Source organism: Podarcis gaigeae, assembly GCF_964106915.1.
Source record: "Podarcis gaigeae genome assembly, chromosome: 2".
Classification (NCBI taxonomy): domain Eukaryota; kingdom Metazoa; phylum Chordata; class Lepidosauria; order Squamata; family Lacertidae; genus Podarcis; species Podarcis gaigeae.
This window is the reverse complement of record NC_139679.1, coordinates 118,022,457-118,046,714: the sequence shown is the minus strand read 5'-3', so window position 1 is coordinate 118,046,714 and position 24,258 is coordinate 118,022,457. Positions and strand designations below refer to the sequence as shown.

Here is a 24,258-nt window from a genome sequence, read left to right as displayed (position 1 = left end):
GGTTCAAATCCTGACATCCCCATTCACAGCTGAGAGAGTCCTCTCCTATGAAATCCTGAGCAGCTCACATTACTGACCTAAGCGGACCGGCTGCTCTTAGTAGGGCAGCTTCCATATCTTCCACAGTATAATTTCGCGATGGGCTCTCTGCCAAACAGCATTCCTTCCAGTAGCACCTTAAAGACCAACTAAGTTAGTTCTAGGTATGCGCTTTCGTGTGCATGGTATCTGAAGAAGTGTGCATGCACACGAAAGCTCATACCTAGAACTGACTTAGTTGGTCTTTAAGGTGCTACTGGAAGGAATTTTTTGTTTTGACTATGGCAGACCAACACGGCTACCTATCTGTAACTGCCAAACAGCATGTCATTTTGTCTGGCCCGATTGAATCGCCCAGCAGGATTGCACCGTTATTGAATATGGTTTCAACAACCTTTTTTCCACACCTGGCTGCAAATCCCAAACTTCCGCTCTCTGAGTTCTTAATAGCATTTTCCATTTTTTAATTATTATTATTTTTGTAAACTTAAAAGGAAAAAAAAATATTTAGCCAGATGCCACTTTTCCAAGGTGGTGGGTCCCCCCCCTCCTTACAGGTTAAGGGTTAATCTGACCGAGTGCTGCATTCCTAGAGGGTCCCTTCAGGAGGCGAGGTTGATTCGTTGGTGGAGGCACTTCCGGCCAACCTTGCCTATCCCCCTTGGCTCTACCTTTGCAAAAAATAAAAAGGGGGGGGTTGGTGGGCTTTGGAATTTCTCCTGGAAAGAGGTGAGTGCCAAATGCATTTGGGGTGAAAAGGGTGCAACGGAGAGCTGGCGTAGCAGAAAAAAAAAAAATTGCAGACCAGATTTCATATTTATAGGAATGATTGTCACAAATATATATTTATTTAAAGAAATTGCAGGTTGGTCTATTGAGAGGGTGGTGGAAAATATCTAAAAGTAATGGTAGTAATAAAGCACCTTTACTGCGAGCAGAGAAGGCCACAGTCCTGCTTGCATTTACCTGGGAATAAAATCCCATTTATTCATTGGGACTTAAGACTGGCTACACACCATGCAATTAAAGGATGTTTAAATCCCATTCTGCACCTCCCCCCCAAAAAAAGAATAATGGGAACTGTAGGGTGACCCCCACGGAACTACAATCCTCAGCACCCTTTGCAAACTGCAGTTCCCAGGGTTCCGGGGGGTGGGGGCAGGGAGAGACGCATACTTTAAATGTATTGTTATGCAAGAGACCAGATTTGTGACACATGGAGTGGCGTTTTATGCTCTGGCTGCAAGAAAGATTAGAAAGAGAGAGCTAGACAGTATTGCAAATAAGTTGTGTAGGAGATTCAGAGCCCTTGCGGATGTTAAGCTAGGTTTGAGCTAGCAGATCACATTTATGAATTCCGATTCCCTTTCTTCAAATCACTGATGCCTTGTTTTACGTAATTGCTGTTTGGTGTATGCTATGATTTGCAGTTAGGGTGGTTGTACTGCAATTGTCACCCGTTAGTGAGCAAGCTTTTGAGTTCCACAGAACTCTTTACGTTAACCACCCAGCTATTAAACTGAGAGGCAGCGTGGTGTAGTGGTTGGAGGGACAGGTACGATCTTAGTTCAAATCCCCTCACCTGCAAGTGTTACTGCGTGACTATGAGCCAGTCACTATCTCTTTTCAAGGATGTAGTAATAATTTTAAAACGGCGGAGGAACTTTGAGTTGTATCTAGACTTGAGTCAGTTGTGCTTAGGCTGCTTAAAATCATTGTGAAGTTAGTACACTGGTACCTTGGGTTACATACGCTTCAGGTTACAGACTCCACTAACCTAGAAATAGTATCTCGGATTAAGAACTTTGCTTCAGGATGAGAACAGAAATTGTGCTCCGGCGGCGCGGCAGCAGCAGGATGCCCCATTAGCTAAAGTGGTGCTTCAGGTTAAGAACAGTTTCAGGTTAAGAACAGACCTCCAGAACGAATTAAGTACTTAACCCGAGGTACCACTGTAATGGCTTTAGTCCAGTTGGTTTCAATGGGAACTGACTGAAACTCAAGTCTGGATCGTACCCCATATGTATCTGTCATGGACTGGTTGGATGCAGAGGAATGGTGGTCAGAGGAAGAAGACTGAGAGGAGAAGGTGTCAGAAGCTGAAGAGGTAACAAGGTTTAGTGAGCAGGGAGAGTCTGTGGCAGAGAGAAGCTCGGAATCAGAGGCAGAAGCTGAAGCAGGAGAGTGGGATGAGGAAGGCCAAGAGGCAGAGATGGGTCCGGCTGGTGAAGAATCATGGGGTTTCTCCTCCTTCTGGTGTGACCAGCTCCTCTCCCCCTTGTCTCCCAGAATCAGAAGAGGCATGAAAAGGGCGGAGGAGAAATTGGCTTCATGCAGGCAAAGTCTCCAATTGCTTGGAAAAAGCCCTGGAGAGGGGGGGACTTAGACAGCTGTGGGGAGGCAAGGGCAAGGCCTAACAGGGATGAGCTGCTGGGCTCTTTAAGCCTGATATTTGGCCCAATCTGTGCAGATCATGCTCTTTCTAATACAGTGGTACCTTGGGTTACATACGCTTCAGGTTACATACGCTTCAGGTTATAGATTCCGCAAACCCAGAAATAGGGTTAAGAACTTTGCTTCGGGATGAGTACAGAAATCATGCTCCGGCGGCGTGGCAGCAGCAGGAGGCCCCATTAGCTAAAGTGGTACTTCAGGTTAAGAACAGTTTCAGGTTAAGTACAGACCTCCGGAATGAATTAAGTACTTAACCCGAGGTACCACTGTACAAGTCAAACCTCAGTTCCCGAATGGCACCGTTTTGGAACTTTTCGCCTCTCGAACGCTAGAAACCCGGAAGTAAACGCTGTGGTTTTTGAACGTTTTTTAGAAGCCGAATGTACAGCACATCTTCCACTTGAGTGCAGGACGCTCTTGCAACCAATCAGAAACCACACCTTGGTTGTCTAACGTTTCAGAAGCCGAATGGGCTTCCGGAACAAATTACATTTGACAACCGAGGTTTGACTGTAAAGTGTTAACTCCAAACTGAATGCTGTGATTTATTGCCAGCTTGTTCCTGACAGTATGAAACACTGAGATGTTTGGAGGAAGGGTGTGATCTAAATATAATGAATTATAACTCCTACAACACATCTCCGCTTAAGGAGTAAAGGAAACTGTCTGGTCCTGAGTAGCTTGGGATTGTTGACACTGGCGGACAGTAGCTCTTCAGTGTTCTCCATCTGGAGAAGCCAGGGATTGAATCTGGAATCTTCCAGATGCAAAGCACATACTCTGCCAGTAAGATATGGCCCTTCCCCAATTTTTCAAAAGACTTAAGTAGAGACACAGGTGCTATATCTTGCATCTCTCAACCTACGAGAAGGTTTGGATCCTTTGTCATTTTTAGGAGAGCAGAGCTCAGCTCCTCTCTCCCCACACCATTCCCATGCCTCCAATTTCTTAGGGTGAGCTGAGACTCAGTACAATATACAGCTTCCAGGATGTGGGTGGTGCTGTGGTCTAAACCACAAAGCCTCTCGGGCTTGCCAATCAGAAGGTTGGCGGTTCAAATCCCCGTGACAATGGTGTGAGCTCCCGTTGCTCGGTCCCTGCTCCTGCCAACCTAGCAGTTTGAAAGCACACAAGTGCAAGTAGATAAATAGGTACCGCTGCGTCGGGAAGGTAAACAGCGTTTCCGTGCGCTCTGGTTTCCGTCATGGTGTCCCATTATGCCAGAAGCGGTTTAGTCATGTTGGCCACATGACCCGGAAAGCTGTCTGTGGACAAATGCCGGCTCCCTCAGCCTGAAAGCGAGATGAGCGCCACAACCCCATAAGTCGCCTTTGACTGGACTTAACCGCCCAGGGGTCCTTTACCTTTTTTATTATTATTACAGTGGTACCTCGGGTTACAGACGCTTCAGGTTACAGACTCCGCTAACCCAGAAATAGCACCTCGGGTTAAGAACTTTGCTTCAGGATGAGAACAGAAATCGCACGGTGGCAGTGCGACGACAGCAGGAGGCCCCATTAGCTAAAGTGGTACCTCAGGTTAAGAACAGTTTTGGCTAGAGGAAATGCTGTTGAACCGTGGGACTGAGCCCCATTGCCAGTCCTGAGAGAAAGAGAGAGAGAACATGGCTGCTGTAAAGCGAGGTGATCTTTTGGCTGTGGGACTGGAGTCCGAGGAGGCTCTTCAAGACTCAGCTGCCCTCAAAGCAGAGAGAAGGAGGACTGAAAGCGCTCGGGCTGGGTGTGGCATGGAAACCTGCAGAAAAACAGCTCCGGAGATCTTGAATCAGGATGTTCCAAATTCCGGTGCTGAGTTCAGGCAGTTCAGGTACCAAGAGGCCATTGGCCCCCACGAGGTTTGCAGCCGGCTCCTGGACCTTTGCTGCCGGTGGCTGAGGCCCAAGAGACTCACCAAGGAAGAGATGTTGGAGCTGGTGGTCCTGGAGCAGTTCCTGGCCGTCCTGCCCCCGGAGATGCAGAGCTGGGTGAGGGCAGGCCGCCCAGGGAGCTGTGTCCAGGCCATAACCCTCGCGGAAGGTTTTCTACAGAAGCAGCAGGAGGACAGAAGGCAAACGGTGAGCGGGTTACATTTTGGTGGTTCATGCTGTGGGCATGAAGAAATTGTTGTTTTACAAGGAAGTTGTTTCACAGCCTTTCTCAGAAGCTTTGTTCTGTTGGTCACCCACCTAAAATAAATAAATGATGGATTAATAGACAATATGCAGGAGCAAGACAAGAACCCACAGAGGGGAGGAGGGGAGTCCAGGAGATTCTTTGGAATTCTCTTTTTATGTTGGTTGTTTGGTAATTGTTTGTAAATTTCACAATCTGAAAAACTAAATAAAGTTTAAATGAATGAATGGAGCTGGGAAAGGAGTAGAAAAGGGGGAATCGCAGAATTGTAGAGTTGAAAGGGACCCCAAGGGTTATCTAGTCCAACCCCATGATCTGCAGGAATCTCAGCTAAAGCATCCATGACAGATGGCCGTCCATTAAGAACATACTCTGATGCCCTCCTCTCTCCTGTTTTGGGTCCAGGAGCCGTTCATGGAGGTGGTCGGCCCGTTATCTGGTGCAAAGAAGGTTCCGTCGGACGACTTTGACAGGTCAGAACATGGGGCCAAAACCAGCACAATAAAATCCCACAGAGATAAAGGTAAAATCCTGCATTTAGCCTTGGGGGAGGTGGTGAGATCTCGTCTGGCAATACTACGCGTGATAAGGATCTGGGTGTTTTAGTGGATCACAAGCTTAATGCGATCCACCAGGGTGTGACACTTTATAATGTGCTATTTTGTTTTGCTTTGCATCTTCAGGCTTGGAAGCTGATTAAAAAATAAACCTTGATTGATTGGCTAGGAGGCAGATGAAAAATTAGACCCTGATTGGCTAGGAGGCTGATTAAAAAATAAACCCTGATTGGCTAGGAGGCTGATTGTAAATCTTTGTTTGGCTCTCTGCTTCTGATTCTACCTCCGTTTCATTAACAGACAGTGAAATGGCACCTGAGGCATATTCTGAATCTTCTCCTTTTTCTGCTGGAGGGGGGAAAGCCACCATCCAGCCAACTCAGGTAGGAGAAAGCCCATTGGGGACACCTATTTCGGACAACTGGGGTGCCACTTTCTTATATGTCCCTGGGCTTCTTTGGGAGGAAGGGTGGCACAATAGCTCGCCGTCGCTCACAAAAGGCCATCATTAGCACCCCCAAGAAGGATTCTCGCAATTCCCTAAAGAATATAATTACATACTATCGTCACAATTCCACAAAAGAACCTCTCTCAATTCCCCCTCCTTCTCTTTTCAGACTTCAAGATAAAGGATTTTGTGTGTGTGCACACAATTTTAAGCCTGAGGGCCACATTCCGTTCTGGGCAGCCTATCAGGGGCCACAGTCCAGCAGTGGGCGGGGCCAGAGGCAAAAGTAGGCGGAGCAGCAAATGCAGCTCTTACCTTTGTACAGTAGAGGGGCTGGGAGAGGGGGGCATTTCACCTCCCAGGAGGTTCCCCGCTCTTATTCAAAGCCCTCAAGGCCACCCACAGGGAAAGCTGTGAGTTCAGCCCATTTTGATGGTATGAACCTTTGAATCTTGCAGAAGAGGGATGGGGAACCTGTTGCCTTCTAGCTGTCACTGCAGTGTAACACCCATCATGCCTGACAGCTGTGCTGGCTGGGTGACTGATGATGATGATGATACAGTGGTGCCTCGCAAGACGAAAAGAATCCGTTCCGCGAGTCTCTTCGTCTTGCGGTTTTTTTGTCTTGCGAAGCAAGCCGCTTAGCGGATTAGCGCTATTAGCAGCTTAGGGGCTTAGCGTATCAGCTGATAAGCGGCTTAGCGGATCAGCTGTTTAGTGGCATAGCGGATCAGCTGATAAGCGGCTTAGAAAAAGGGGGGGGAACCCGCAGGAACTCGCAAGACATTTCCGTCTTGCGAAGCAAGCCCATAGGAAATTTGTTTTGCGAAGCACCTCCAAAACGGAAAAACCTTTCGTCTAGTGGCTTTTCCGTCTTGCGAGGCGTTCGTCTTGCGGGGCACCACTGTAATAATAATAATAATGATGATGATGATGATGATGTAATATTTCACTCTGGGCAGCTTCCAATACATAAACACACAATAAAACATCAAACATTAATAGTAACAGTCTCATCCAATATAAAAATCACAATAACTTTTAAATAAACAACTTATATCAAACAAAGCAACAATCCATCAGAATCTAGGTAAAAGGTAAAGGTACCCCTGCCCGTACGGGCCAGTCTTGCCAGACTCTGGGGTTGGTGCGCCCATCTCACTCAAGAGGCCGGGGGCCAGCGCCGTCCGGAGACACTTCCGGGTCACGTGGCCAGCGTGACATCGCTGCTCTGGCGAGCCAGAGCCGCACACGGAAACGCCGTTTACCTTCCCGCTGGTAAGCGGTCCCTATTTATCTACTTGCACCCGGAGGTGCTTTCGAACTGCTAGGTTGGCAGGCGCTGGGACCGAACAACGGGAGCGCACCCCGCCGCAGGGATTCGAACCACCGACCTTTCGATCGGCAAGCCCTAGGCGCTGAGGCTTTTACCCACAGCGCCACCTGCGTCCCATCAGAATCTAATAAACAGTCAAATTAAAGATCAGCAAATAATAAACAGTTCAACCACAATAAAGAATTACCAATCAATAAAAGTAACAGCAAATCACATAAAATACCACAAAACATACAAAACCATGTAGAGTGGTACCTCGGGTTACAGACGCTTCAGGTTACAGACTCCGCTAACCCAGAAATAGTACCTCGGGTTAAGAACTTTACCTCAGGATGAGAACAGAAATCACGTGGCAGCAGCAGCGGGAGGCGCCATTAGCTAAAGTGGTGCTTCAAGTTAAGAACAGTTTCAGGTTAAGAACAGACCTCCGGAACGAATTAAGTTCTTAACCCGAGGTACCACTGTAAAAGGATTAAGCTGAGAAACAAAGAAGCACAACTTATAAAACTATTTTTTAAACAATATCCCTGAACTCCTCTGTCGCCAGCTACTGCTGCTGCTATTCTCAAAGTCATAGCCTGGGAAAGGCTAGGTTGGGCAAGGCAGGTGGAAACACTGTTGCCTGATGAGGAACAGAAAGTCCAATATCACCTGCAGATTCTGCACCCTGAAAACAACCACCTGTTCCTATTGTCTCCTTTGGGCGTGTGATGGAAGGAGAGCAATTGTCACTCTGTTTTCTGGGATGATTGGCTAGAAAATAGCTTTGTATTTTAAGGACAGAACTACCCAAACTGTATAGAAACTTATTCATGTATCCTACTAGAGCGGCAAGAATGTTATTTGCCCCCAAATGGAAAGAAGCAGAAGACCCAGTAAAGGAAGAACGAATACAAAAACTTGTGGAATAAGCAGAATTAATAACCGGAAGAATAAGAAATCAAGATAACAAACTTTTTGTAAAAGAATGGAAGTGGTTTATTGAATATTTGTAGATAAATTGTAAACAGATAAGAACATTGGCAGGATTATTGTAATAATCTGCATTTTTATAAGAGTATACATTTAAAGTACAGTGGTACCTCAGGTTACATACGCCTCAGGTTACATACGCTTCAGGATACAGACTCCACTAACCCATAAATAGTGCTTCAGGTTAAGAAGTTTGCTTCAGGATGAGAACAGAAATCATGCTCTGGCGGCATGGCGGCAGCAGGAGGCCCCATTAGCTAAAGTGGTGCTTCAGCTTAAGAACAGTTTCAGGTTAAGAACTGACCTCCAGAATGAATTAAGTACTTAACCTGAGGTACCACTGTAGATGAATAAATGAGCAAATTAAGTTCATTTGGATATGCAGAAGTTATTGAAAATAAACTTAAGGGACTGCAGAAAGAGAGGGGAAGGAAGACGAGTTTTGAAATGTTAAAATGATTGTAGAATGATTGAAATGTATAAACCCGAAAAGCATAAAGAAAATAAAGAAAAAGAAAATAGTTTTGTATGTGTTTCAGGAGCCTGTGGTTTTCGAGGAGGTGGCTGTGAGTTTCACAGAGGAGGAGTGGGCCCTGCTGGATCCAGGCCAGAGAGCATTGTACCGGGAGGTCATGTTGCAGAATTACGGGATGGTGGCCTCTCTAGGTAAGGACGCCTTTGGCCTGTTGTTGGATTCCAACTTCCTTCAGCCCCCCCACCGGCCAGCCCATGCCAAATCAGGTAAACCACTCTATAATTCTCACTCTATGATGGGAATAGGGGGGCTCTTAACCACTCCCAGCAGCCTTATCAGACACCATCTCCCAGAATTCCTTGGGGGAAGCCATATTCATTTAAAGTAGTAGAAAAAAGACAGTCATGGAACCAAAAACTACACAAAACAAATGAAATACCATGAAAATCCCTGAAACGAGAAGTAATCGACTAAAAATATTAAACTAAATAACAAAAATCACAAAGTTTAAGGGAAAAATTAGAAAAACCTAGAATTGAATAAAACCTTAACGGGATGCTGGCTACAAACCTCGTTTCACTGAACTATTCAGTTTCCTCAGAAGGAAATAGAAAAATCATAAACCTTAAATGATTTTAAACAAACTCAAGAACAGGGCTGAAACGCTCCCCTGAGTTTACAAAAAAGGTTTGAAAACCTCAATAGCAAGTTTAAGACACAGCCCTATTTAAAGCAAGCCAAGCCGTAGTGATAAGGAATTGAGGACTCGGCTGTGAAAACTCTAGTATTGCCTTTTAAAGTGGCATGATCGTGCTTTTAAATGTGAGGTGTGAATATGGCCTGACTAGCAGTCTCTGTCCGGGGTTTCAGGCCGGTGAATCTCTCCCAGACGTACCTGGAGGTACCAGGAATTGAATTTGGGACTCTCTACATACAAAAGTAAATGCTGTAGCACCGAGCAACAGTCCTTCCTGCGTGGATGGAAAGATCTTGAAAGTTCTCTTGCGGCCCCTACATAACCAGCTGTTTGATTTTTATGTTTTGAATATCTAGAAGCTCTGCTGATTCCCAAGCCTGACCTCATCTGCCGGTTGGAAGAGGAAGAGCTCATTGAGCAGTGTACTGAGGAAGGCGAGTGTTTTAAAGGTGGGCAAAAGACTCATCTTTTGTTTTTCTCTTGTAACATCATCATCATCACCATCATTTATTATTTATACCCCACCCATGTGGCTGAGTTTCCCAAGTCACTCTGGACGGCTCACAATCGAGTGTTAAAAACAATTTCCTTGACATCTGATGGGAGGGTGTTCCACAGGGCGGGTGCCACTACCGAGAAGGCGCTCTGTCTGGTTCCCTGTAACCTCACTTCTCGCAGTGAGGGAACTGCCAGAAGACCCTCGGCGCTGGATCTCAGTGTCCGGGCTGAACGATGGGGGTGGAGACGCTCCTTCAGGTATACGGGACCGAGGCCGTTTATTTGTTCACAACTTAGAAGCAGGAAATAAACAAGCATCTCTGTTTATTTCAGGCTGGAAGAGGGAGAACGAGAATAAACTTTATGAGGCTGCTGCAGAGGGAATTGAGACCCGAGATGTGAAAGAGATATTTGTGAGCGACGATGGACCAGAGATGCAGGTTGGAAGGCCGGCAGTGAAGTGGAAGGACAGATTCCTTTATTTGCAGGATGTGGAGTTCCACGAAAGCTCGTTCCAAAAGGAACCGTGCCAAGTAAGGAGGAGGAACGAGTGCGCTGTGTGTGGGCAGATCTTCAGTCACAAATCGAGCCTTGTTACTCATCAGAGAATCCACACAGGCGAGAGGCCCTATAAATGTGCACTTTGTGGAAAGAGCTTCAACCGAAGGACGCGACTCACTTCACATCAGAGGCTGCACACAGGGGAGAAGCTGTATAGCTGTTCAGACTGCAGCAAGAGCTTTTGCGAAAAATCGAGTCTTAACGCTCATCAGAGAATCCACACAGGCGAGAGGCCCTATAAATGCTTGAACTGTGGGAAAAGCTTCAGCCGCAGCTCAAACCTTATTGCTCACCAGAAAATCCACACGACACAGAAACCCCGTAATCACTCCAAAGGCAGCAAGGGCTTCTCTGTTCAGTCTAAGCACAATTCACATGAGAAAATTCACAAAGGAGAGAAGGATCTGTGTAGTTCCGTAATCTTTAGCAAGAGCATCTCTGATGACATGAGTCTTCTTGGACATCCAGAAATATATGCAGAAGAAGATCCTTATAAATGTTTTGACTGTGGGGAAAGCTTCAGTAAGAGCTCCAACCTTTTTAAGCATCAGAGAATTCACTTAGAGGAGAAAGCATACAAATTCTGTAGCAATAGCTTTTCAGACAAATCCGGTCTTATGACACATCAAGGCATCCACTCGGGAGAAAAAACATATAAATGCTCAGTGTGTGAAAAGAGCTTCAGTCGCAACTGGAGCCTCCTTACACATCAGAGATACCACAGAGGGGAGAAACCTTATAAATGCTCGGACTGCAGCGAAAGCTTTTGCGACAAATCAAGTCTTATCAGGCACCAGAGAATCCACACAGGAGAGAAGCTCTATAAATGCTTCATTTGTGAGAAGAGCTTCAATCAGAGCACAAACCTTTTCACACACCAGAGAATCCACACGGGAGAAAAACCGTATAAGTGCATCGAGTGTGGGAAAAGCTTTAACCAGAGCTCACATCTTATCAGGCACCAGAGGCTCCACACTGGAGAGAAACCCTACAAGTGCTCGGAATGTGGGAAGAGCTTCACTCAGAGTCCAAATCTCATTCGGCACTGGAAAATTCACGCCAGAGAGAACATGTAACAACGGCTTTTTGACTTTTATGAAAAAAATAAAAGCATCAATCAGCGCACAAGAGAATGACACATTAGATGACATCTTACGAGAGAAGGAAATTGCTCACACAAATGAGAGGTGGAAGATTCCTGCATTGCAGGTGGTAGAGTAGATGACCCTTTGGGTACCCTCCACTTCTGTGATACGGTCGTGCAGCAGAACAGTTTCATGTGCATGTAACGTTTTCCTAGATCCCTCTGGGGTTTTTCCCCCTGCAGAGACTGCAGTCCCACCCTAGTAATATAAGCAAGGTAGAGCTATAGAGTTGGAAGTGTGAATGTGCTAAGTTTTCATTAATAAACCAAAAGAAAAAATAAATGTAGTGCTCAAACAACTGATAAGAACATAAGAAAGAGCGCTTCTGGATCAGGTTCAGCTAGACTGGTGACTGGGAGTGGCTGCCGAGACCATATAATACCAGTCCTGAGAGACCTGCATTGGCTCCCAGTACGTTTCCGAGCAGTGTTGGTGCTGACCTTTAAAGCCCTAAATGGCCTCGGTCCTGTATACCTGAAGAAGTGTCTCCACCCCCATCGTTCAGCCCGGACACTGAGGTCCAGCTCCGAGGGCCTTCTGGCAGTTCCCTCCCTGTAAGAAGCAAAGTTACAGGGAACCAGGCAGAGGGCCTTCTCAGTAGTGGCACCTGCCCTGTAGAACGCCCTCCCATCAGATGTCAAGGAAATAAGCAACTATCTTACTTTTAAAAGACATCTGAAGGCAGCCCTGTTTAGGGAAGTTTTTAATGTTTAGTGCTGTATTTTTTTAATATTTTGTTGGGAGCCAAATTATTATTATTATTATAATTATTATTATCATCATCATTATCTCACAGTGGCCAACCAGATGGACCAGTGTGAAGCCACCAAGCAGACCCTGAGCACAAATGGTACCCTCTCCAAACTGCAGTTCCCAGCACCTAGTATACTGCCTCCAACTGTGGAGGCTGATCATGGCCTCTGTTGTGACAGAGCATTAGATACTAGATGGTCCGTTTTTTGAATTTTTGTACCAATTTCAATCCGCTTGCATCTTGTTCGAGATAAACTTGTTTCCCTCTGCGTTTCTCCTCTCCCTGGTCCTGTATAAAAAATAATAATGCATTTCTTGCAAGATCTGTGGTTGATGTTAGGTGTCTTGTTGTTGTTGTTCTTCCAGTCTCCACTACTGCCATCCAGCTTTGATTCCCCATTTTCCCAGATGCCCAGAACTAGAGCGCAAATCTAGTAGCTGTTCGAAATGAGATGTTGCCCCAACAGGCAAATGAAAGGATTTAGAGAGGCAACTCTGGCGCCTGTCCCCTTCCTGCCAAGCGTGCTTTGTGCTTTCTGGTTCAGATTTTGGCTTAGACCCGCCCCGTCTCTGCTCTCGGGGTCTTGGGGATAATCATGGAGGCTCAAGAGTAGGTTTCGGGGTGGATGTAAGGCACAGATCAGCAGTAACTCACAAGGCGTCAGTGAATTTAACTCTTTCTTCTTTGGGTGTAATCTTCGATACATCCCTCTCTATGGAGGCGCAGATTACAGACCACGCAGCGGTCACCTCCAGACTGGATTATTGTAACTCACTCTACGTGGGGCTGCCCTTGAGACTGACCCAGAAATTCCAGCGGGTGCAGAATGCTGCAGCGAGACTCCTTATGGGGTCTTCGCTGCGAGATCACATTCACCCGGTGCTATACCAGCTGCACTGGCTCCCAGTGGAGTACAGGATCAGGTTTAAAGTGCTGGTTTTAACCTTTAAAGCCCCATACGGCCTAGGACCCTCGTACCTACGAGACCGCCTCTCCTGGTATGCCCCACAGAGGAACCTACGGTCTGCAAATAAAAACATCCTGAAGGTCCCAGACCACCGAGAGGTTAGGCTGGCCTCAACCAGAGCCAGGGCTTTTTTGGCTGCGGCTCCAATCTGGTGGAACGCTCTGTCACAAGAGACTAGGGCCCTGCGGGACCTGACATCTTTCCGCAGGGCCTGCAAGACAGAGTAGTCCCACCAGGCCTTTGTTCAGGGCGCAGCCTGACTCCCTCCTCTGGCAACCTGCACAGAATTTTGCTTAACGGTTGCCATTAATTTGATTTTAATTAATTTTTATAATGAAATGTTTTTAGAATGTTTGATTATTTGATTGTTTGATTATTTGATTGTTGTTAGCCGCCCTGAGCCCGGCTTCGGCTGGGGAGGGCGGGATATAAATAAATTTTATTATTTATTATTATTATTATTCTTCAAAGAAACAAAACGTCTCAGGCCTAGTGAGCGCAGCAACTTCCATAGCAACAGCTTTCCAGGCAAAGCCAGTCTTCCCTTTAGGCCTTGCCCGTATGAGGCAGGACTGAAGGCCTTCCTACAATCTTCTCCCTCAGATCCTTCCAGAGCAATCTGAGACTCCAAGGCCTTGTCTGTCGCCGCTCCACCTTCTTCATTCCTCTCCTGGTCCTGGGAGACCAGTGGAGAGGGGAGGAGGAGACATACATGATGCTTCACCAGCTAACTCAATCTCTGCCTCTCGGCCCCTCACCTCTCCAGGCTCCTCTTCTGCCGCTAGTTCTGAACTGCTCTCTCTGCCACAGCCTCTTCCTGCTCACTAAACCCTGTTGCCTCTCCAGCTTCTGACACCTCCTCCTCCTCCCAGTCTTCTCCCTCTAACCCAGGCATCCCCAGACTCGGCCCGCCAGATGTTTTGGGACTACAACTCCCATCATCCCTAGCTAACAGAACCAGTGGTCAGGGATGGTGGGAATTGTAGTCCCAAAACATCTGGAGGGCCGAGTTTGGGGGTGCCTGCTCTAACCACTCATTGTTGTCCCACCACACACCCCCAGGCTCTGAGCCTTCTTCCCCGGTTGCTGCCTCCCACCACTCTTCTGCATCCAGCCAGTCCGTGACATCATGGGGGTGGGGGCTTGTACATCTAGAGGTGGTGTATTAGGTCTCTCCCATTCCTCAGCCTTCCTCCAGTGGGACATCTCTGGGTGTTGGGTCTCCAGTTCCTGGTCAGTGGTGGCTGGTGCCCATCGGGGCTGGTAGGGCAGAAGGCAAGGAGCCCAACAGTAGGTGGCGCCAGAGAGCCAATGACATAGAGTCCTCATCCTCTTCCCTGCTGCGTTCTGCAAGGGCAACACAAAAGCTGAGGTGGAGGAAGGTAACGGCCAGAGCCACTTTCTGGACTGCTTGTAAGGGAAAAGGCAGGACACAGAGCAGCCTGAAGTTTCCAACTAAACATACGGAAAATGGCCCATGGGTAATGGGAGTCCACCAACATTGGGAGAGACATAAGTTTCTCCACGTCCAGGGGGTGCTTTGCTAGGGACATCTGCTGGGAAACAGCAACCCGTTCATGACAACAAACTGGCTGTGTGTCGAAAGCCATCAGGAAACCCATTCAGTTGATTGGGGGGGGGGGGGGGGAGTATGTGTCCTGACCTGAACTGATGAACCACGGTTAAAAAACAGGAAGCAGAGGCAGAGGGACCGACCGTCAGCTTTCACAATGGAGGAATATAAACAGAATCTGTCCTGTAACAAAGGCCGATGCTATTTCAAGCCTCTTGGCTTGGCGTCTTCGGCGAAGATCAGTGTTGCTGAGTTCGTGGAAGGCACAGAAATGTTTGCCACCCGTTCCACGAAACAAGAGCACCCGTAAGAATCTGCTTGGGTTTGGTTTTCTGCAAGGAGGAAAAACCACAAGCTCCTCATATCAACGGTGGAAACCTGCAGCCCTCCAAATGTTGTTTGCCCATCAGTTGGTTGAAAATGCAGGCATTGCAACTGCTCACATGCTGCCCGATAGGTATTTAAAATGGTTGGCATCTGCCTGTCTTAAGAGACAATGGAGTGCACTGTGGCAATCACACAGGGTCCCTGGACGTTTCACCATCTATTGATCCCTGTGCCACCACTTTATTTCTCGCTGCCACCACCCAGGCCCTACCTGGTACAATACTGAGTCCAGTCAGGGTTAAATTGCATCATAAACTTTTGTTTATTTATTACAGTTTAACAAGTGTGTGGTTTCATAAACGGTATTGGTCAATTACATTCATGGGGTGCCTATCCAGACCTATCACTTCTGCTACCTGTGCTCACTCACTAAACCATCTCTCAGATATTTACTTGTCTTCCTAGCCCCTAACTGTTCATGACTCAGCTTATTTCGCTACACTAACTCAACTTCCCCACAGACTATCCCAATTCATTCCCACTCCAACCAACCACCCAACTCCCAACGAACTCCCCCCTTCACCCCTCCCAGAGCTGGTTTTATAGTCTTTCTGACTCCACCCCCTGGGTTCTGATTGGGTAAGCTGTTTAACTATTTCACCTCCAGCACTCTCATATGTTAACGTCACATGCGCCTCCGAGGGTGAAGTCAAACGGATGGGGGATCACAGCGCCTGCTGTGGCAGCAGAGACCGGCAACACATAACCGCTGCTTCCCAGGCACCCTTAACAAACTATAGTTTGCATAATTCTTTCGAGAAGCCATGGCTGATTGACGTGGCATGGCACGTACTTTAAATGTAAAATTGCATATTCACCTGATAATTTCTCTCCTCCAGGTAAGCAAAAGTTTTAGCTAACTAGCTAAACAAATGGAAGTTTATTTTGTCCCTGCTTCATGCATGGTCTTTCACAGCACTGCAGGAGGCAGTGATGGCTGCTAACTTTTAAAAGGGGACCAGGCAATCCCATGAGGGATGAGGCTATCAATGGCCCATTGGCATGAAGGATATATGGAACCTCCATCTTCGGCAGCAGTGTACCTCTGAATATGAGATGCGGAACAGCAGCAGTCAGGAAGGGCAGCGCCTCTCTAGCCTGCTTGGTATCATCTCAAGAGGCGTCTGATTGGCCGCTTTGGGAAAACAAGTTACTGAGCTAGAAGGAACTTGGATTGGATTTGGCAGAGCTCCTCCTGGTGATCTCATAGGAGGGTGGAGAAACCTTTGGCCCTCCAGATGTTGCTGGACTACAACTCCCATCAACCTCAGCAAGGATTGCCAATGGCTGATGGGATTTGTAGTTCCACAACAACTGGAAGGCCAGAGAGACCCTGCACCTGGCTTGTAGAAGTAAACAAGTACCGCCTAATTCAATAGGACTTGCTCCCCGCAAAAACATGAAATAGAATCACAGCCCAGTACAGTAAAAGCCCATTTTGTATATTTTTTTAAACAAAATATAATTGAATTTGACTGTTGAAATGCCATACACGCAAGTAAAATCGCATGTGAAAACTGCCCCACATCAGACTGCAGGTTAGGAGGCACTTGTGTTTGAATACTTCGCTGCACGTAAAAAATTGAAGTAGACCATAATCTTTCTCCTTAAAGCTCCCTGTGTGCAGGATATTTTGTGTTTACACAGGGAGAGCATTTTAGGTCCAGCTCCACTTGCATTTCTAAAGATGGTAGAATTCAATAAAAGCGTCTCTTCTGCTGCATGCGCAGATTGGATTTTAAACTTTACAAGGAAGGGTGTATAAAGGAGGATTCTGAGCCATGGAGACAGGAAAGATAAGAGTCGCTCAACAATGGGCCCCAAGGCTGTAAGCTGGCCACAAGCTACCCATGTGTGGAATAACCAATGCCAATAAAAAAGGCAGGGCGCCATAGAGATAAAAGAACAAAGTGACTCCCCCAAACCACTTTTCATTTTGGCTCCACAAATGGTGCCCTCTTCTATTCTCTTCCCAATTATTCTGCCAAATCTTTGGATCATCTCCTTCCTGGAGCCCGGCCTTGGCTGGGGAGGGCGGGGTATAAATAAAAAATTATTATTATTATTATTATTATTAAACTAGCAGGGCTTTTCCAGAGTTGCCCATAGCAACTGCCAGAACTGAAAACTATTAGCAGCTACAGGCCTCTGACCATTTCTGATCATCTTTTTTCACTAGTGGGTATCTTTGGAATTTTGAGAAAGCGCCATGAGTGCCAGTCACAAAATGGCTGCCGTAGGGTGTGTGGCATGACACAAAATGGCTACCACGTATCTGTGGGTAGCATAACATGGCGGGGGACAACGACAAAATGGCTGCCACACCTGAAAAAACAGAAAATGTCCATGCCCCCAGTATCAATGGGTTGAAAGGAACCCACATTAGCCGTTGCAACTCTTTCTCACAGTGAGAAGCTTTTGGCGGCTCTCCTCAGTTCATAATGGAAGTTGGGGTCCTGGCATTCAGTGGAAATGCAGACATGTTTAAGGGGAGGTGTTCAAGCCACTGAGAACAGGAACTGAGCAGGAGGAGCGTATTGTGGATTTTTGAGGGTATATTTATTGAGACCTTGTACAGGGGATGCGGGTGGCGCTGTGGGTTAAACCACAGAGCCTAGGACTTCAGAAGATCAGAAGGTCGGTAGTTTGAATCCCCGCGACGGGGTGAGCTCCTGTTGCTTGGTCCCTGCTCCTGCCAACCTAGCAGTTCGAAAGCACGTCAAAGTCCAAGTAGATAAATAGGTACCACTCCGGCGGGAAGGTAAACGGCGTTTCCGTGCGCTGCTCTGGTTCGCCAGAAGCGGCTTAGTCATGCTGGCCACATGACCCGGAAGCTGTACGCCGGATCCCTCGGCCTATAGAGCGAGATGAGTGCACGACCCCGGAGTCGGCCACGACTGGACCTAACGGTCAGTGGTCCCTTTACCTTTTCCTTTACAGGTGCCACAGGAGATACTGGCAAGTACAATGGCAACTATTGATGCCGTGGCGTCAACCCTGGGTACCTGCTCCTTCCCAGGCTATTGTGTGAGCTAGCCTTATGCCTCCTGTCCCATGAGAATTCCCTGATTTCTAGTAAGGTTCCATGATTCTGAAAGAATCTCTCTCCCACAACCCTTGGGAATTTACACAACTTCCTCTCCTGTGTGGGTTCTCTGGTGTGCAGTAAGGTCCGATGTCAAATGCGTTTTCCGATGCCTGGCTAGTACCGAACAGCGACTGAATCCTTTCCAACAGTCTGGGCACCGGTACGATTTTCCGCCCGTATGAAGTCCCTGGTGTCTATTAAGGCTTGATTTATTGCGGAATGTCATGCTGCAGTCCAAACACTCGTATGGCTTCTCTCCGGTGTGGCTTCTCTGATGGGTAATGAGGTTCGCGCTCCGACTGAACCTCTTCCCGCAGTCTGAGCACTTGTACGGCTTCTCTCCCGTGTGGATCCTGCGATGCCTAATGAGGTTGGATCTGGTGAGAAAGCTTTCTTGGCAGTCTGGATATTCGTATGGTTTCTGTCCTGTGTGGATCCTCTGGTGCCTATTAAAACTCGATTTAGTGCTGAAGCTTTTCTCACACAAAGTGCACAAACTCCTTCCCTTCCCTTTGTGTATTTGTTGTTGTGGGGCTATTTCGCAGGCTGAGCCTTCTGGGCCTGCAGTGCCTTCCCCGCTCCAGTCTCCCCTTCCATCGTCTCTCTTGGATCCACCATCACTAAAAAAATTCTGCTCTAGCTCTAGACTACGGGCTCTCCTGTGGCTCCCCATCGCTGTCACTCAGAGAGCCAGTGTGGTGCAGTGGTTAAGAGCGGTAGTCTTGTAATCTGGGGAACCGGGTTCGAGTCTCCGCTCCTCCACATGCAGCTGCTGGGTGACCTTGGGCCAGTCACACTTCCTTGAAGTCTCTCAGCCCCACTCACCTCACAGAGTGTTTGTTGTGGGGGAGGAAGGGAAAGGAGAATGTTAGCCGCTTTGAGACTCCTGAAGGGGAGTGAAAGGCGGGATATCAAATCCAAACTCTTCTTCTTCTTCATCATCCAGCCTTCACCACCTGAAAAAAAGAAAAAAAAAGAGAGCTGCGATAAGAAGAGGAGAGGAGAAAGGAGGACTCAAAAGAGTAAACAGACCAAATGAATGGACCTATTTATTCAGGGAAATGGAAACACTAATATTAATAGTACAGTGGTACCTCGGATTAAGTACTTAATTCGTTCTGGAGGTCTGTTCTTAACCTGAAAGTGTTCTTAACCTGAAGCACCACTTTAGCTAATGGGGCCTCCTGCTGCTGCCGCGCTGCCAGAGCCTGATTTCTGTTCTCATCCTGAAGCAAAGTTCTTGACCTGAAGCAGTATTTCTGGGTTAGCAGAGTATGTAACCTGAAGCGTATGTAACCCGAGGTACCACTGTACTAATAATAGGTAGGCAAAAGGTAAAGGACCTCTAGATGGTTAAGTCCAATCAAAGGTGACTTATGGGCATAGCTGTCAACTTTTCCCTTTTTTAAAGGGAAATTCCCTTATTCCGAATAGGAGTCCTTGCAAGAAAAGGGAAAAGTTGACAGCTATGCTTATGGGGTTGTGGTGCTCATCTTGCTTTCAGGCCGAGGGAGCTGGCATTTCTCCACAGGCAGCTTTCCGGGTCATGTGGCCAGCATGACTAAACCACTTCTGGCACAATGGGACACTGTGACGGAAACCAGAGCGCATGGAAATGCCGTTTACCTTCTCGCTGCAGCGGTACCTATTTATCTACTTGCACTGGTGTGCTTTCGAACTGCTAGGTTGGCAGGAGCTGGGACAGAGCAACGGAAGCTCACTCCGTCAAGGGGATTCAAACTGTTGACCTTCTGATCGGCAAGCCCAAGAGGCTCAGTGGTTTAGACCACGGCGCCTCCCGCATCCCTGATAATACTAATACAGTGGTACCTCAGGTTAAGTACTTAATTCGTTCTGGAGGTCTGTTCTTAACCTGAAACTGTTCTTAAGCTGAAGCACCACTTTAGCTAATGGGGCCTCCTGCTGCCGCCGCGCCACCAGAGCATGATTTCTGTTCTCATCCTGAAGCAAAGTTCTTAACCTGAAGCACTATTTCTGGATTAGCGGAGTCTGTAACCTGAAGCGTATGTAACCTGAAGCTTATGTAACCTGAGGTACCACTGTAATACTAATAATAATTCAGTTTATATCCCATCTTTACTCCTGAAGGGAGTGCAGGGCGGCAAACACGTCAATAATAAAACATTTTGCAAAAACATTTTAAAAGCATTTAAAACAGTATAGCAGCAGTCCAAAAAACAGTTATATCGGCTGTGAGTCCTGGAGGTCCTGCTCCCTGCCTTGCTGGCCTTTTCCCACCTACTTGGGAGGGCAGGGCCTGACTGACTCCAGCTACAAAAGCAGAGGCTGTAGAAGAGGCCAGAGACCATCTTGGCTGCTCTTGGTGCAGACCCAGGTCATGGAGCCTGAGTTTCCCAAACCACCTCCTGCAGTGAACCACCACTGGAAGGATCGCCAACAAACGTGGCAGGTACAGTGGTGCCCCGCAAGACGAACGCCTCGCAAGACAGAAAACCCGCTAGACGAAAGGGTTTTCCGTTTTGGAGGTGCTTCACAAAACGAATTTCCCTATGGGCTTGCTTCGCAAGACGAAAATGTCTTGCAAGTTCCTGCGGGGTTTTTTCCCCTTCCCTCCCCCTTTTTCTAAGCCACTAAGCCGCTTATCAGCTGATCCGCTAAGCCGCTAATAGCGCTAATCCGCTAATGGGCTTGCTTCGCAAGACGAAAAAAACCGCAAGACGAAGAGACTCGCGGAACGGATTCTTTTCGTCTTGCGAGGCACCACTGTACCTTCTGTGTTTCTGATTAATATTCCTCCCCCCCCTTGCTAATTATGCTGTATGAAATGTACATTTTATATTTGACTTCCCTTAATAATGCTTTCTTTTGGAATGCTAAAATTTTGTTTGTTTGTTAACTTTGCTATGTTAAATGTGCACTTTGTAGCTGACCTACACCCTTAGTAACCTTTCATTTTGAAATCTTTAAGATAACATTTTAGTTTCCTGTTAATTAGCTTGCTTTGAAGGTATGTTTGACTTTCTTCTGTAATGTTTTCCTTCTGGGTTGCTTTATGTTTTAATGCAGTTTGCAAACAGCTTTGAGATTTTTTTCCTCTTAAAAATATAAAGTGGTATAGAAGTGAAATGAATAATAGTAAAATAATAATCTCTGGGTTGCCTGGAAAAATCCCTCAGCCCTCAGCTGCCTGCATAAACAGGATTGTTTTCAAATTCCTTCTGAATATTATTAAGGGAGGGGCAGATGTACCTCCACAAACCTCAAGCTCAGGTAATCCTTACCTAGCGAATTGGCCTCCTTCCCCTTTCCAACCTCTCTGATGAGACGCCTCGGAGCAGTTTTGGACACAGTTCACTCGGCCTCTGCAAAGCTCACCGCCACCTCCTGGATTAGGCCCAGCTCCTGAAAGAACAGTGAACACTTTCCCCCTTCTTCTTCGTCACCAGAGTAATAGTCCACAGGACAGCAAATTCCCAAATTGCAAACTGCAACGCAGGCTCCTACCATGAGGCAGTTTCTCCTAATGGAGGGGCAGGAGGAAACCTTTTCCAGTCTTGAAGTGGGCACATTCCCACATGGTCAACTCTCTGGGGGCCAAATGCTTAGGATGGACAGGGCCAGAGACAAAAGCAGATGTGGGGAAGCAGATGTGACCTTTTTCATTTTGTACAGAATCCTACCTTACAGCCACACAAAAGTCAGTTTTCTACACCTATACTAGCTTAATAATAATAATAATAATAATAATTTATTTGTACCCCACCCATCTGACTGGGTTTCCCCAGCCATTCTGCGTAGCTTCCAACATAGAGTGGTACCTTGGTTTTTGAACTTAATCTGTTCCGGGAATCCATTTGACTACTGAAACAGTTTGAAAACCAAGACACAGCTTCCGATTGCCTGCAGGAGCTTCCTGCACTCAAGCGGAAGCCGCGGAAGACACACCGGACGTTCAGCTTCCAAAAAACGTTCGCAAACTGGAACACTTACTTCCAGGTTTGCAGCATTCAGGAGCCGATTTGTTTGGGGGGCGAAGCCGTTTGAGTACCAAGATGACAGTGTATATAAAAACAGGAAAATGTCAACCATTAAAAGCTCAGATGTCTTCTAAAAGTCAGATGTTCTTTGCCCTGCCTTTCGCAGGACAGCCTGAAAAACTCTCCTCACCTGCTCTTCCTGTGTCTTGGCCTCTCCTTGCCTCAGCAGAAAATCCTCTGCAAGAGCCACTGCCCGGCTGCAGGTCTCAGGGCGACCCACCATTTCTGCATTTCCTGGGGCAGGACAGCCAGAAACTGCTCCAGGATCAACAGCTCCAAGATCTGCTCCTTTGTCTGCTTCTCTGGCTTGAGCCACCGATGGCAACGTTTGTGGAGCTGTCTGTATGCTTCCCTGCGCCTCCCTGTAGGAGAACCGCCGGAACAGCCGGAGTTCTCCGTCTGCGCCGAGGGCATGTTGGCCATCTCCCTCCACTTCCCCATAATCCTCTCTGTGTCTGGGATCCGGCGAGCCACGCATATCCTCAACCAGCCCACAAAGTATGTGCTCATCACATCCAGCCGGCGGGCCGGCAGTTGTGGGTCCCTCGGGGTGGATAAAAGATAATTTGGTGTCCCCCCATGGCGGCTGTGGGCTCTCTATGCTGGAGTTGTGGGGCTGAACCACTCTGAGGAAGTTGCCAGCTCTGCTGTAGCAGCCCCTCGTCCTGCTCCCGTTTAACACGTTTCAGGAACGGCCATTTTGGAAATTGCCCAACTTGGACGATAGGGAGAGCATCTCCCGTGCCTTTTTCTGCTCTGGCCTCCGGCTTGGAAATGGCTGGCTCTCCAGTATGCATCTCTTCTCTGGCTTTGTGTCTCCGGAGCTGGCGACTCGGGACAGCGGATGGTTCCCTGTGGACCCAGCTTAGTCTGGGCCCTCCATCGCTTCTTAGAGAAGCAGGGAAGTGGCCTGCCTGTTGCTCTGTTCAGTTGGCACACAAGGAGATGTCGGTGGTGGGTAACAGCTCTCTCCCCCAAAACACTTCACCCTGGAGGAATGAAACATGCAGGACAGTGGGAGAATGCAGTGTGTGTTGCATCATGGACCTCAGGCTGAATATGGCCCCTGGGGCTCTCTCGATCTGGCCCTCAGAAGCTACCCAAGGCCACACCCCCTCTGCCCAGGCCACACCCTCAACAGTCTTGCTTTGGCCCCATTCCTGGGCACTTTTGCCTGGCTGGAATGTGCCCTTGAACTCTGACAGCACCTCTTTGCATGCCTAGATTGAGGACAGAGAGGAGAATGAATAGAAACTGGCTTACTGTGGGGACGCGGGTGGCGCTGTGGGTTAAACCACAGAGCCTAGGACTTGCTGATCAGAAGGTCGGCGGTTCGAATCCCCACGATGAGGGGGTGAGCTCCCGTTGCTCGGTCCCTGCTCCTGCCAACCTAGCTGTTTGAAAGCACACCAGCGCAAGTAGATAAATAGGTACCGTTCCGGCGGGAAGGTAAACGGCGTTTCCGTGTGCTGCTCTGGTTCTCCAGAAGTGGCTTAGTCATGCTGGCCACATGACCCGGAAGCTGTACGCCGGCTCCCTCGGCCAATAAAACGAGATGAGCGCTGCAACCCCAGAGTCGTCCACGACTGGACCTAATGGTCAGGGGTCCCTTTACTTTACATTTACTGTGTGACAGCAGCATTTACACTTGTTGCTCTGTTTGCTTTTGTCCCTAGCGCTGCCTCCTGCTGATGTGTGGCCCTCGAAAGGCTGCCCAGAAAAGGCTCCCTATCCTGATACAGAATGAAAACAATCTGGATTCTCCTCACGCTGTTTGTTATGGGGCCAAAACAGTTCCACCCAGATGGAAGAGGGAGCTATCGGGAGGCTCCAGGGTGGTTTGCAGAAGTGTGGGCAGAACAGTTGCTTGGCTTGCAGAAGGTTTAACCCCCTAGAATCTCCAAGTGCTGCTAGTAAAGGCTTCCTGCCTGAAACCTTGAAGTGCTGCTGCCGTTCAGTGTAGGCAATGCTGAGCGGGACAGACCCAGTTTTCTGACTCCGTAGGAGACTTGATTCCTGTGTTCACTTTGCAGGCAGAAAATGCCAGGCAACATCTCAAACTGGGAAGCTCAGTTTGAGATGTTGGGAAATTTGGGAGACCCTCTGCCCGTGAAAGGAGGCAGCAGCCCTGGGGCTGGATGGACTAGTGGTCTGAC

The 24,258-nt window shown here is 47.7% G+C and overlaps 2 protein-coding genes across 2 annotated transcripts in view; both read left to right on the top strand.

Moving 5' to 3' along the window:
* The window catches only part of LOC310837236 (uncharacterized protein), a 501,393-nt gene that overhangs the window by 173,896 nt on the left and 303,239 nt on the right, over positions 1-24,258 (top strand). The gene's annotated exons all lie outside the window — the stretch shown is intronic.
* On the top strand, positions 677-12,751 carry LOC310837340 (uncharacterized protein). The gene is made up of 7 exons (XM_083723761.1): positions 677-768; positions 3,878-4,569; positions 5,027-5,148; positions 5,483-5,565; positions 8,478-8,604; positions 9,467-9,559; positions 9,942-12,751. The coding sequence occupies exons 2-7, from the start codon at positions 4,118-4,120 to the stop codon at positions 11,243-11,245; spliced, it is 2,181 nt and encodes a 726-aa protein (XP_083579887.1). The 5' UTR covers positions 677-768; positions 3,878-4,117; the 3' UTR covers positions 11,246-12,751.

Bases quoted from the DNA above. Each gene is read 5' to 3' on its own strand.
- LOC310837340 (XM_083723761.1), top strand. From the start codon at position 4,118: ATGGCTGCTGTAAAGCGAGGTGATCTTTTGGCTGTGGGACTGGAGTCC. The intron at 4,570-5,026 runs GAGCGGGTTACA...CCTGTTTTGGGT, and splicing joins GAGGACAGAAGGCAAACGGT to CCAGGAGCCGTTCATGGAGG. The intron at 5,566-8,477 runs GTAGGAGAAAGC...TATGTGTTTCAG, and splicing joins CCACCATCCAGCCAACTCAG to GAGCCTGTGGTTTTCGAGGA.